This window comes from Mirounga angustirostris, unplaced genomic scaffold (assembly GCF_029215605.1).
Source record: "Mirounga angustirostris isolate CCGP_5_RB_7025 unplaced genomic scaffold, mMirAng1.0.hap1 SCAF_2, whole genome shotgun sequence".
Classification (NCBI taxonomy): Eukaryota; Metazoa; Chordata; class Mammalia; order Carnivora; family Phocidae; genus Mirounga; species Mirounga angustirostris.
The window spans coordinates 174,513,044-174,527,479 of NW_026991710.1; the positions used below are offsets into that span (position 1 = coordinate 174,513,044).

Sequence of the window (14,436 nt, forward strand, 5' to 3'; positions counted from 1 at the left end):
TGACTTTTTTTGCATAGATAAGGAGATTTTGCTAGCAAGATCTTCCCTTGAATCATACCAGAATGGAACCTGCCTTGGAAATACTGAAAGGGGAAGGAGAATTTCTGGACCCAAGACATAATTATGGAGAAAAGCAGCAAGCTTGGGAGGAGAGGGACATGGCGAAGAGAGTAGAAGCCTGAAGGTTGCCTGTCTATTTAACTCTAAAACAGGAGTTGGTGAAATCAGACATAATACAGACATTGGGGGTGATGTAGGAAAATAGATTAAAACTCCACTTACAATATGGCCATGAATGAAAGAGGAGATAGGGAGGATGCTGATATTTGGCTCCCAAGTTTGTAACGTTATCTTTAATCAAGTTTTATTCCTTTCCCACCACCCATCCCTCTGGTGCCTCTGTTTGTATACAGGTACTTAGAAATTTTGATTCAATTATCAGTTCAAACTGCACTGAAGAGCTGGAGAATTCTGGCATAGAGGTCCTGAAGTACTCACAGGTATGGCTGAGCCCCAAGCATGCTTACAGCCCTTCTTCGAAGCTCTGTGTGTCCTGAATCACACTTTCTGCTTTTGGTTCCACCCGAGTGTTTAATAAACACAAACTCTATGTCTCCCCCAGTCAATGTATCCTTTCTAGAGTTACCAATTCTTTTCTTTATCCTAAGAAGCTATATTTCTCAATTATGTGAGTAAAGTCAAGGTATAAAGGATTAGAAATCTGGTAGTTGAATTTAGTTAGAACTACAGCTCATTTTTTTTTTGTGCTCAAATGCCTTATTGAACATGCTTATTTTTGAGGTTTATATTTATTTTTCAGGGAATAATATTATGGAATCTTTTTAAAGTATACCCTTTTGAGTTCTGCAAATGCACAGAATTATAGAGTACTCTACTTCTTAGGGAATCATTAAATTTCAGTTTTCCTGGAGCATTAGGTTTGCAAAAGCAATTTGGTCCCTAGAGCTGCACCCTCTCAGTGATGGCCCTATCAAGTAAAATAATAAATGTGAAATTGCTTTGTGAATGTCAAAGTGATAACCTGGTAGTGGGGTCAGAACCCCTTGGGATCTGCACTAAACTGTGTGCATCCAGCTCTTCTGACCTGATTCTCACCTCCTCTCTGTTCTGATTAAGAACATCCAGGAGAAGGGGCACGTGGGTGGCTCAGTCGTTGAGCGTCTGCCTTCGGCTCGGGTCATGATGCCAGGGTCCTGGGATCGAGCCCCGCATCGGGCTCTCTGCTCGGCCGGGAGCCTGCTTCTCCCTCTCCCACTCCCCCTGCTTGTGTTCCCTCTCTAGCTGTCTCTCTCTCTCTCTGTCAAATAAATAAAATAAAATCTTAAAAAAAAAAAAAAAAAGAACATCCAGGAGAAACATCGACTATGAGGTGTGAGCAAGGTTCTTAGTGATGCTGCTGCAACCCTTATCCTCCCCACCCTTCAGTCACCAATCACTGTGCTTAGATTTGTGACTTAAAATTTTATCACGATTTTTAAGAAGCACAGTTTAAAAACCTTGTTTTTAAGCTGAAGCACTAGGGTGCTGACACAAGCAGACATTTCTGGCCGTTGGCTGGATAATTCCAGCCAACCTAGGAAACAGTCTTGGCTCCTAGGAGTTGTGGTGTTGGCGTCATTTGGGCAAAAGTGAATGTGTCAGCATGAAGGATCCACACGTAGGATTTGGTGGAGATTTTTTAAATGTTAAGAATTCTAATTTCCTCTTTGTTTTCCATTGCCAATAGGTCAAGGAAGTTAAAAAGACTTCCTCAGGCTTGGAAGTGTGCATGATTACTTCAGTTCCTGGTAGGAAACCCACCTTGACCACAATTCCAGATGTTGACTGCCTCCTATGGGCCATTGGGCGGGACCCAAACTCCAGTGGCCTGAATTTGAACAAAGTGGTAAGCTGACTTAGTCTAACCAAAGCATTCTTGAATCTGTTAGCAGTCCTATGTTCCCCACCCCCTGCCCCCACTAAACTTTGGTGGGTTCTGTTAGATTTTTTTTCTCTTTTTATCCATGCATCCAGTTTGTCATCAAATCCCATTGCTTCTTTGAAATTGAAAAAAAAAAATTATTTTACCTTTTTAATGTGATCACCCTAGATCAGGTCTCTGCCCTGAGTAGCCTCTTTCTTACAGATTTCCTTTTTACAGTGATACTTGGCTCCTTAAAGTCCTGTAATTACTTCTTTTTTTTTTTTTTTTTAAGATTTTATTTATTTATTTGAGAGAGAGAATGAGATAGAGCGAGCATGAGAGGGAGGAGGGTCAGAGGGAGAAGCAGACTCCCTGCTGAGCAGGGAGGCCGATGCGGGACTTGATCCCGGGACTCCAGGATCATGACCTGAGCCGAAGGCAGTCGCTTAACCAACTGAGCCACCCAGGCGCCCCCTGTAATTATTTCTTATCATCTGCAAACTAATCTCCATTGCTGGGTGTGTCAGTCATCCTGAACATTTGGGCACTTGGGGTTGGAAGTAGATGTGAAGCCGATCTACCAGTGTTATAATTAACATTCTGAGGTGTTCTTTTAGATTTTGAAGGCAAGTCTATTGTCTACCTAGCTTGGGGTCTAGGTCCCAGAGTTTGACCCAATTTTGAGTCTTAGTTCTGTTACTTACCAGTTGCATGGCCTTAAGCAAGCAGCTTAATTACTCTTTAAGTTTCAATTGCTTCATATTAGTGTAGGAATAAAAATAGTCCTTATCTCACTGGGTTATAGAGAAGAGTAGATGATGAGAAAGTGCATGCAAAGTAATTAGTTTATTTATTTAAAGATTTTATTTATTTATTTATTTGAGAGAGAGAAAATGAGAGAGCACAAGTGGTGGGGGAGAGGGAGCAGCATGCTTTGTGGGGTGCCACCCCGGCGCCCCACAAAGTAATTAGTTTAGATGCTGGCTTGTAGTATGAACTCAGTCCATGTTAACCAGCTGCTGTTGTTGATAATTTTGATGATTTTCCTGATACCCTTTACTACTCTACAAGTAATAATAGGATTATTTTATGTTTGTGGTTTATATATTTGATGGAACCCTCTTGCGCATCAGGTAACATTTTGATTTATGTTCTAATAGTAATATCCTTTACCATGTGGATTATTTTTTCAGCTCATAAAAGGTATTTTTCAGCATTTTAAAAATAAAATATTGGGGCACCTGGGTGGCTCAGTCATTAAGTGTCTGCCTTCGGCTCAGGTCATGATCCCATGGACCTGGGATCGAGCCCCAAGTCGCTCCCTGCTTAGCAGGAAGTCTGCTTATCTCTCTCCTCTGCCTTCCCCCTCTACTCATGCTCTCTCTCTCTCAAATAAATAAAAATCTTAAAAAAAAAAAAAAAGACGTTTTTCGTCTTGTGGTTGAGGGTTGTGGTTTTTAAAGATTCGGGCTGAAGAGGTGCTTGAAATGAAGATCCAGAGATTTGGTTTGCCTTTTTTGGTAGATTGACCAAATAGTGACATGATAGCCTTTCACTTTTTTAGGGGATTCAAACTGATGACAAAGGTCATATCATAGTAGATGAATTCCAGAATACCAGCATAAAAGGCATCTATGCAGTTGGGGACGTGTGTGGAAAAGCTCTTCTTACTCCAGGTACTGTTTTCCTCATTTCTTGGGTAAGGGAAGCTCTGTGGGTTATATAAAACCGTTCAGCTCTTCACAGTCCAATCAGCTTAAGCAAAGTTAAAAGGATGAGTGTCTTAATGCTGTTGAAATAATAGTATATTGAAGTAGTTTGGTACCTGATGTTTTCTGAATAATATTCATTTTTCCTTAGAAGACTTTAAAAGGGCTTTAGTGAAGACTAAAATTGTTACAGAGATGATATGGTCACCTTCTGAAGAAGCTGTAAGTTAGAATCTGAGTTGCATGTGGTGATAGTGGAAGGAAGTGGCTTTGGGAAGAAGCAGTTTAGAGTAGCATTCTTACATGATTATTTAGTCTTTTTTTTTTAAGTTTTTTTTAAATTTGTGTATACGTATTTTTTAAGTAGGCTCCATGCCCAACGTGAGGTTTGAACTCACGATCCTGAGACTGAGAGTTGCGTGCTCTACCCACTGAGCCAGCCAGGCGCCCTGATTATTTATTACAATGACCAAGATTGACCCAACTCCCATAATCCCATACGTCAACCTACTTTCTGAGTTAACTGGCACCATTTCAAGCTTTTTTCCCCACTTTTTTTTTTTAAGTATTACTACCTTTTTTTTTTTAAGATTTTATTTATTTATTTGACAGAGAGAGACACAGCGAGAGAGGGAACACAAGCAGGGGGAGTGGGAGAGGGAGAAGCAGGCTCCCCAAGGAGCAGGGAGCCTGATGCAGGACTCGATCCTAGGACCCTGAGATCATGACCTGAGCCAAAGGCAGATGCTTAACAACTGAGCCACCCAGGTGCCCCTTTTCCCCACTTTTATTAGTGACATCACTCCATCTGCTTTCACTCTGTGCCCCTGTGGTACCTCACCAGCCTTTCTAGAATGGCGCTGGATCTTTCCTCAGGATGGAAAGTTACTGCAGTCACACACCCAAAGCCTTTTAGCTCCTTCTGGAAGTTCTTTTAACAAAAGCAAAATAACAAGCAAAGTTTCAAAAACTTGATAACTAATCTAATCGTTGAAAATTATATCAAAGAAAATTTCTTATGTATCCTACTGATACCTTATTTTGGGGAAAAACTGTCAATTTGAAATCAACAAAATTATTAACTGATGCTTTTACTGAATAATAGGCATTTTTTCTAAATATGAGATAAAAACAGGCTAAGGAGAATAAACTTAAAAAAAAATAATAATAAGGGCGCCTGGGTGGCTCAGTCTGTTAAGCGGCTGCCTTTGGCTCAGGTCATGGTCCTGGAGTCCCAGGATCGAGTCCCGCATCGGGCTCCCTGCTCGGCGGGGAGTCTGCTTCTCCCTCTGACCCTCCCCCCTGTCATGCTGTTTATCTCTCTCCCAAATAAATAAATAAATAAAATCTGTAAAAAAAAAAAAAAAAAGAAGTAAAAATCATTTAAAAAATAAACTTAAAAGGGGCGCCTGGGTGGCTCAGTCGTTATGCGTCTGCCTTCGGCTCAGGTCATGATCCCAGGGTCCTGGGATCGAACCCCGCATCGGGCTCCCTGCTCCGCAGGAAGCCTGCTTCTCCCTCTCTCACTCCCCCTGCTTGTGTTCCCTCTCTCACTGTGTTTCTCTCTGTCAAATAAATAAAAATCTTTAAAAAATAAATAAATAAATAAACTTAAAAAAAATCTTATGGGGGCACCTGGGTGGCTCAGTTGGTTAAGCGTCTGACTCTTGATCTCAACTCAGGTCATGATCTCAGGGTTGTGAGTTCAAGCCCTGCGTTGGGCCCTGACTTAAAAAAAAAAAAAACTTACTCTGTCAAGTCAGTAGCAATATGACTAAGTGTGTAACTGGTGATTGTCTGAGACCATGGTCACCAGAACCAAATGGGCCCAGAAATCCTCTTGGACAGTAAGGGAGAGTGTGGGGTCATTCACCACCCAGGATTGTGGTCTTTATCCTTGCCAATGAGAGCCCTAATCCTCCAGGACCAGCCAGGGAGGAGGAGCCACAATGTACCTGATAGAGAGGCTGAGGCTGGGGGGCCTTCTAGGGAATTAAAGGGAAAAAAAAAAAAACCCATACTGTGAAATGCATAATGTTATAAAGTGGAGCTATAGTTGGTCAAAACTAATATAGTTTGCTTCATTAATAATGTATCAAAAAGCTAATATCCTAATTAAGTAGGTAACTGCCAGATGATTGGGAACTAGTAAATAAGCCCCCTCACCCTTTCTTTGTCCTAATAGAATGTACAGAATTTATATAAGATGATAGTTTTGAATTGTTAACAGGCATTGGTATGTCTTCATTATAGTGACCTAGATATTATAATGAGCATTGGCGTAAAACTTTGTCAGAAGTAGTACATTAAGCCAGACGAGGAAATGGTTAGAACAATTCTGTGGTTTTAAAGTGAGCAATAAACTGAGACGCTGATTTACAAATATCTTTGTAGTTGCCATAGCTGCTGGCCGAAAACTTGCCCATAGACTTTTTGAATGCAAAGAAGATTCCAAATTAGACTATGACAACATCCCCACGGTCGTCTTCAGCCACCCCCCGATTGGGACAGTGGGACTCACGGAAGGTAGGTGTTTAAAAACAAAGGTGATTTATAGTTTCCATCTTCCCCCTGACTGCAGGGGGAAGGTGCTGACTAAATCTCCCTGCACTCCCTAAATTCCACTCCTTTCTGGTTGGCCTCTTACCACAATTCGTTTCCTCCCTAACTGCCAACACTTGGAGAGTAGAATTCCTTTTCCCCACACCACCCTGTGTGTCTTTGCCTTTTTTTTAGCTTTTTTTATTTGAACTAATTTCAAATTTAAAGAAAAGTTGCAAAAATATAGTAATTCCCCTTATCTGCGGTTTCGCTTTCTGTGGTTTGTTACCCGCGGCCAACTGTGGTCTGGAAGGACATGATCCTCCTGACTTACTGTGAGTAGGTTGGGAGTAGCCTAACACTAGGTCACAGCACCTACATCACTCACTTCACCTCCTCACACAGGCATTTTATCACCTCACATCATCATAAGAAGAAGGGTGAGTGCAGTACGATAAGGCATTTTGAGAGAGGGAACTTTTATTATAGTGTACTATAATTGTTCTGTTTGTAATTATCAGTTATTGTTCATCTACTGTGCCCAGCTTATAAATTAAGCTTTATCATAGGTATGTATGTATAGGAAAAAATAGTATACATAAGCTTTGGTATTATCCACAGTGTCAGGCATCCACTGGAGATCTTAGAATGTTTTCCCTGTGGATAATAGGAGACTACTGTAGTACAAAGGACTATGTATACCCATAACATTTTTGCTTTACCATAATTTTCTCTACACACACGCATAAACACACACACTTCAGTATCTATTTCCTAGGAACGAGTCCATTCCTTTACATAAGCTACGGTTTTCAAAAGACAACATTTAAATTGATAAAATATTGGGTGCAGGGATAGGCAAAAATAGGTAAAGAGGATAAAGAGGTACAGACCTCAAGTTATAAAATAAGTCATGGGAATGAAAAGCAGAGCATAGCGAATATAGTTATTAATATTATAATAACTTTGTATACTGACCGATGGTGACTACACTTAATCATGGTGAGCATTTTGCAATGTTTATAATTGTCGAATCGGTATGTTGCATGCCTGAAACTAACATAATGTCAACTATACTTCAGTTTACAAAAAAGGTATTAAAAAAATAAATTCATACAATATTATCCAAACTATTCACATTTTGCTAATTCTCTCAAATAATGTCATTTTTTCCTTCTTTAGATTTTTTTTAAGTAATCTCTATACCCAATGTGAGGCTCAAACAACCGCCAGATCAAGAGTCACATGCTCCACTGACTGAGCCAGGCAGGAGCCCCTCAAATAATGTCATTTTTAACACTTTTTCCCCCAAGGTCAGGATTCAGTGCAGGATGATGCATTGTATTTAGTTTTCATTCCCCTTTGGTCTCCTTTAATCGAGAGACAAAATTCCTTAACCTTTCCTTTGTCTTTCATGACATCAGCATTTATGTTACAGAATGTCCCTCATTGAAGTGTTGATATTTTCTCATGATTTGACTCAGGTTATATATTTCTGGCCATCTCTCTCTTTGATAGCTCAGTGGAATTATTTAGGTTTTTGACAGATGCTTTTTTTTCCCTGTGCATTATAGATGAGGCCATTTATAAATATGGAAAAGAAAATGTGAAGACCTATTCAACCACCTTTACCCCGATGTATCACGCCGTTACCAAAAGGAAAACAAAATGTGTGATGAAAATGGTTTGTGCCACCGCAGAGGAAAAGGTATGGGGAAAATGTAGTAAGCTAAAAAATGTTTTCAGACTTGCAGGGATGGGGGTATTTTGGTGGGGTGGGGAGACCAAGTAAAGTGTTAAGCCTTCTCTGTTTCAGCTGATGCAGTCCCACTTTTATCTGCCTACATATACTGGGATTCTTTGTAATATTTCATTAAGAAAGAAGGTTCCAGGGGCACCTGGGTGGCTCATTCAGTTAAACGTCTGCCTTTGGCTCAGGTCATGATCCTGGGGTCCTGGGATCAAGCCTCCCATCGGGCTCCCTGCTCAGTGGGGAGTCTGCTTCTCCCTCCCCCTCTGCCTCTCCCCCCCACCCACTCGTGTTCTCTCTCTCACTTCGCTTTCTCTCTCAAATAAATAAAATCTTTTTAAAAAGAAAGAAAGAGGGGCACTTTGGTGGCTCAGATGGTTAAGCGTCTGCCTTCGGCTGGGGTCATGATCTCCAGGTCCTGGGATCGAGCCCCACGTTGGGCTCCCAGCTCAGCAGGGTGTCTGGTTCTCCCTCTCCCTCTTCCTCTCCCCCTGCTTGTGCTTTCTCTGTCTCTCTCTCTCAAATGAATAAATAAAAAATCTTTTAAAAAAAATAAAAAGAAAGGTTCCATGTGTTTGTGCTTTTAAAACATAGGAGGGAGGGGCGCCTGGGTGGCTCAGTCGTTAAGCGTCTGCCTTCGGCTCAGGTCATGGTCCCAGGGTCCTGAGATTGAGCCCCACATCAGGCTCCCTGCTCAGCGGGGAGCCTGCTTCTCCCTCTCCCACTCCTCCTGCTTGTGTTCCCTCTCTCCTGTCTCTCTCTCTCTCTGTCAAATAAATAAATAAAATCTTAAAAAAAAAAACAAAAAACATAGGAGGGAAAGGTTGAAAACCACAGAAAAGCTCACTGTCATTGACCCATAGGTTAGCATAGATAGGCCCCTCGGAAATACTGATAAGTGTAAGAACTTAATGGAAGATAAATTTAGATTTAACATAACCAATCTGAAGAAGAGAGCGCTTATTCAATAAAAAATTTTCTGAGATATCACTTATCTAGTTTTGGTTTAATATTTTGAGGACCTGCCTGGCTGTTTTCCAGAGTAGCTGCATGCTTTTCACATGCCCCTCAGCACTGCATGAGGGTTCCAGTGCCCCCACCCCCTCGCCAACACTTGTTACTGTCTTTTATTATAATTGTCCCAGTGGATGAGAAGTGGTATCTCATTGTGATTTAAATTTTGGACAGGTTTGAATTTAAACAGGTTTTTAAAAAAATAATTTTTAAATAGGTTTATTTGGGTATTAGGCCAACCTATGGGGCTTTTCTACAAATTGAATTAAATATTACAGTGGGACATAGCAATATGCTCTAGGAACATGGCTCTGGGAAGGGATAGCAGCTTAGTTGAAGATTCAGGTGTAGTTTCCAGTTTCTCTTGTCAAAAAGAGCACAGTCTGTATCTGATTCAGTGACCCTATAAACCAAAAGCCACAAGACATAGTCCCTGGATTATAGAAATCAACGTCACTGAGGATTGACAGAAGCAGAGAATCAGAGCAAAGAAAGTAAGTGGGTTGGCAGCAAAACAAAAGTTGCTGTTTTTTGGCCCTGAATGTTCCTGAATAGGATAAGATGTCCAGATATTAAATCAGTGAGGTCTCTACTTCTCTTATCAGTTATTTCTTCATGCCCTTTATCATTCATTTGATAAATATTACCTGACAGACTACCAAAGACTAAGAACTGGGATATGGAGAGGAATCCTATAAAGTTCCTGCCATCCCCCAAAACTTAGTAAATTTAGTTTAGATCACAGTATCTAAAAATCTGTATGGTTTGGGACTTTTATGTTTTAAATTGAGATATACTTTTTTTAATTGTAAAAAAAAAAAAACATAAAATTTACCATCCTAATCATGGTAAGTATAGAGTTCAGTAGTATATTCTTTTTTTTTTTTTTTTAAGATTTTTATTTATTTATTTGACAGAGTGAGAGAGCATAGCAGGGGGAGCACAGAGGGAGAGGGAGAAGCAGGCTTCTTGCCAAGCAGGGAGCCAAATGCGGGGCTTCATCCCAGGACCCTGGGATCATGACCTCAGACAAAGGCAGATGCTTAACCAACTGAGCCACCCAGGTGCCCCTCAGTAGTATATTCTTGCTCTATTTTTAACCAAAGTATTTCTGTGGCTAAATTTTATACTTTCTCACTCTGCTGAGAATATTTGCTGGAGGGCGCCTGGGTGGCTCAGTCGGTTAAGTGTCTGCCTTTAGCTCAGGTCATGATCCCGGGGTCCTGGAATTGAGTCCTGCATCAGGCTCCCTGTTCAGCGGGAAGCCTGCTTCTCCCTCTTCCTCTGCTCTCCCCCCGCCTCTTGTGTGCTCGCTCTTGCTCTCCTGCTCTGTCAAATAAATAAATAAAATACTTAAAAAAAAAAAAATTTGCTGGAGGTGGAACATTAATACAGTTTTTAAATGATTGAGAAACAACTGGAAGATGCGATATGAAACAAATGTCTCTTAATGGTCCTTCGTGCGGTCATCCAGTGTGTGTGGACTAAGGGCCTCCTGAGGGCCATCTTTTGCTTGGTCATATGGAGAGAGCAGGAAGCAAATATAGGCAGGTTCCCTCTCTGTAGAGATTAAAATCTGCAGGGAAGATGGGCTGTAATTTTCTAGTCCCCAAATAAATAGAACATTGTAGTTGTAAGAGTCATGAAGGAGAGGGCGCCTGGGTGGCTCAGTTGGTTGGGCGGCTGCCTTCGGCTCAGGTCATGATCCTGGAGTCCCAGGATCGAGTCCCGCATCGGGCTCCCTGCTCGGCGAGGAGCCTGCTTCTCCCTCTGACCCTCCCCCCTCTCATGTGCTCTCTCTCTCTCTCTCAAATAAATAAATAAAATCTTTAAAAAAAAAAAAAAGTCATGAAGGAGAGATACTGGTACCAAGTGATCACGTGATAGACAGTTTCACTTGGTTGGGAAGGCAAGTGTAGCTCTCGGAAGAATGAATGGGCTTTAACTCAAAAGGGGAGGAAAAATTGTCCAGACAGAGGGAACAGCTTGTGCAAAGGAGAGAGCATGGTGAATACTCGGGACGGAAGGAAAGCCAGAGGGGCCTGAGAGGGGAGGGCTGTGTAGGGTGGGCTGGGGAGAGACATGGAGGCAGGACGGCGTAGGACCTTGTAGGCTGTGTTCTGCCATGTCCAGGTGAGAGACTCAGGTGTTTTTGAGATTTTAAAATATCACGTATCTCGCATGACAAATAAAAAACGTATTCGTCTACCTAATAAAAACTTTTACTCATGACAAATAAAAAACGTATTCGTCTACCTAATAAAAACTTTCACTTTAAGAATTTTTCCTCCCCTCTCCCTAGGTGGTTGGGATCCATATGCAAGGAATCGGGTGTGATGAAATGCTGCAGGGTTTTGCTGTTGCAGTTAAAATGGGAGCAACAAAAGCTGACTTTGACAACACGGTTGCTATTCACCCTACCTCTTCAGAAGAACTGGTCACGCTTCGTTGAAAACCCAGAGACTTGTATGGTGGGCAGCTGGACCAGGAGACCCAAAAAGAACCAAATTACCATGTTTACTTACCACCGTTCCCATTTTATGTATTTCTTTATTGTAATCAGGAAATTCTGATAGTGGAAATTTTCAGTGTGTAGTAGGACTTATGTAATTAGAAAGTTGTTTTGTCATCCACGGTTAATTTTCATTTGATTGCACCTCACAGTAATCAATATTTTAAAGTTTGGGTTTTTTTTTTAATTTTTTATTGACAGCTCTGTGCTAGCTGGTTTTTTGTTTTGTTCTGTTTTGTTTTTGTTTGAGCTTCCTTCCAGCTAAAAAACTATATGAAGTACAGTTAATTAAGGTGTTTGAATGACTATCGCTTGCTGATTTTTATAGATGAAGATGACAGCAGGTCTGCATATTGCAAAGCTACTTCAACAATGTGACCTTTCTCCAAAAGCGTGTGACAGGAGAGACCGCTTTCCTACTCTGTTTCTTTTGCTTTAAATGATTAAAGATCATGTTCCTTTTATGAGGTGCAGTACATCAAACTTGGGAAAGATTTACATGAGTGAGGGACATTTTGGCAGTGATTTCTGCTTTCAGAAGGAGAGGAATTAAAAGTCTCTTCCTCGGGCGCCTGGGTGGCTCAGTTGGTTAAGCGACTGCCTTCGGCTCAGGTCATGATCCTGGAGTCCTGGGATCGAGTCCCGCATCGGGCTCCCTGCTCGGCGGGGAGCCTGCTTCTGCCTCTGACCCTCCCCCCTCTCATGTGCTCTCTCTCATTCTCTCTCTCTCAAATAAATAAATAAAATCTTTAAAAAAAAAAAAAAGTCTCTTCCTCTGCTGAGAATTCATAGTTCAATGAATGATTTCAAGTTTTTTTATGTGCTCTTGTCATTTTTTTTTCCTGAAAACTATGTCCAAAAATCTGAAAATAAAATCCTAGCCTTGGGGCGCCCGGGTGGCTCAGTCGTTAAGCGTCTGCCTTCGGCTCAGGTCATAATCCCGGGGTCCTGGGATCAAGCCCCGCATCGGGCTCCCTGCTCCGTGGGAAGCCTGCTTCTCCCTCTCCCACTCCCCCTGCTTGTGTTCCCTCTCTCGCTGTGTCTCTTTCTGTCAAATAAATAAAATCTTTAAAAATAAAAAAATAAAAAAATAAAATAAAATCCTAGCCTTTTCTTCTTACAGAATTTGTTATTAGGGATTTATAGCTAAGAGGTCATTTTCTAAGATATTTCACATTGGAGATTACATGCTAACAGTGAGCTACCTTAAGTAGGCTTAAGGCCTTATGAGGGGTAAAAAAAGAGATTTTTATAGATTAAGAGCAGAGGTATAAAAGAAGCGCTTAGCAAAGTTAATGGTTGAGTTGGAAGAACAGTCTAGAAATCACTTAGGTTTTTAGCATTTTATTTCCATTAGCTTGCACCAAGTAGGTAAATTAGTTAAATTTTTCCATGGTTTTCATTAGTGACATAGTGCTACTGATTTCTTTCTTCAAGCTTTTACTGAATGTCTTTCTGGTTAGCCATGGCCAGGTTGCTGACTTGGTGAGTAGGTCCAATGTCATCAGAAGAAAAATACCACATTAGTAACTAGGTTATGTAACTGTTGCAGCAAGAAAATAGGGTCTAAAAACCCAAACATGGACTGACATAACTCCTCCTCCTCATCTCTTTGTCAACCACCTAAAAGGTAGTGGACCACGGTTCTGGGCTCTGCCGGCCTGGTTTTGTCTTACTCTGCGTAGAGCCCAGACTTTGGGTGTTACTTTGTAAGGAACAGGGGAGACGCTTCTAGTTAGATCCACTCTAACACCATGTGTTTTTTATCTTAGGTGTCCTTTGCCCTGCTTTTTTTCTGGGTCCATAGTAAACCAACATGCAAGTAACCTTTTCCAAGTTGCGGTCTTCATTCTCATCAGGTCCCAAGTGAGTCTAGCCTGTGAGGTTATCGGGCAGCACAGCTTCCACTACTCAAAGCACTGGGCCACGTGAAGATACACAAGGTGGCACGTTGTATACTCTCTGCACGTTGTAGGTCCCCTCATTAGAGTGGATTTGAAGAAAGGACACAGTACAGTTGACCCTTGAACAACATGGGTTTGAATTGTGTGGGTCTACTTATATGTAGATATTTTGCAGTACTATAAATGTATTTTCCTTCTGATTTTCTTTTTTTAGGATTATTTATTTGAGAGAAAGAGAGCACAGGAAGGGGGGGGGGGAGTAGCAGAGGGAGAGGGAGAAGCCGATTTCTCGCTGAGCAGGGAGCCCGACACGGGCTTGATCCCAGGACCTGAGCCGAAGGCAAGATGCTTAACCGACTGAGCCACCCAGGCACCCCCCCCTTCTGATTTTCTTAATAACATTTTCTTTTCTCTAGCTTATTTTATTGTTTTTTTGTTTTTTAGTGAGCTCTGTGCCCAATGTGGGGCTTGAATTCATGACCCCAAGATCTAGAGTCACAGGGTCTCCTGCTCTACCAACTGAGCCAGTCAGGTGCCTCTCTAGCTTATTTTATTGTAATAATGCAGTATATAACACACAAAGTAATGTGTTAATCGACTGTTTATGTTATCGGTAAGGCTTCCAGCCAACATAGGCTATTAGCAGTTAAGTTTTTGGGGAGTCAGAAGTTAATACAGGTATTTTACTGCATGGGGGGTTGGTGTCCCTAACCCCACATTGTTCAAGGATCAACCATACTTGCTTTCGAGTAATCATGTAGTCTAGAATAAGAGCTAAAATTCTACACAAATAACTCACTCAAAGTTCATCACAGGGTGACCATATGTTTTATTGCCTAGAATGGGACACTGTTGGGAGTGAAAGGGGGCACTATTAATTAATTGGGACAATGGGCACTGATTTGTACTATTGCAGGAAAATGGGACAGTGCCATCCTAAGGAAGCATCATTGAAAGAGGTGGAAGTATGTGAGTTAAGAGAGAGAAAGTGCCATTTTGTTGGGAAAACTGAAGGGCATGAGAAAGGAAGATTATATAAGGTGTGGAATTTGGGATTGTGGAGGTCAGAACATGTGGAAGTT

At 41.4% G+C, this 14,436-nt stretch overlaps 1 protein-coding gene across 3 annotated transcripts in view; it reads left to right on the forward strand.

Moving 5' to 3' along the window:
* Positions 1 to 12,340, forward strand: part of GSR (glutathione-disulfide reductase) — a 41,361-nt gene extending 29,021 nt beyond the window's left edge. For all 3 annotated transcript variants that reach the window (XM_045879790.3, XM_064585582.1, XM_045879789.3), the window contains 6 exons: positions 414 to 500; positions 1,748 to 1,906; positions 3,489 to 3,600; positions 6,028 to 6,159; positions 7,749 to 7,882; positions 11,241 to 12,340. In XM_045879790.3, the coding sequence (XP_045735746.1) occupies positions 414 to 500; positions 1,748 to 1,906; positions 3,489 to 3,600; positions 6,028 to 6,159; positions 7,749 to 7,882; positions 11,241 to 11,390 (774 nt within the window). In that variant the 3' untranslated portion in view covers positions 11,391 to 12,340. The remainder of the gene's footprint in view (positions 1 to 413; positions 501 to 1,747; positions 1,907 to 3,488; positions 3,601 to 6,027; positions 6,160 to 7,748; positions 7,883 to 11,240) is intronic.
* The last annotated feature ends 2,096 nt before the right edge of the window (positions 12,341 to 14,436 follow it).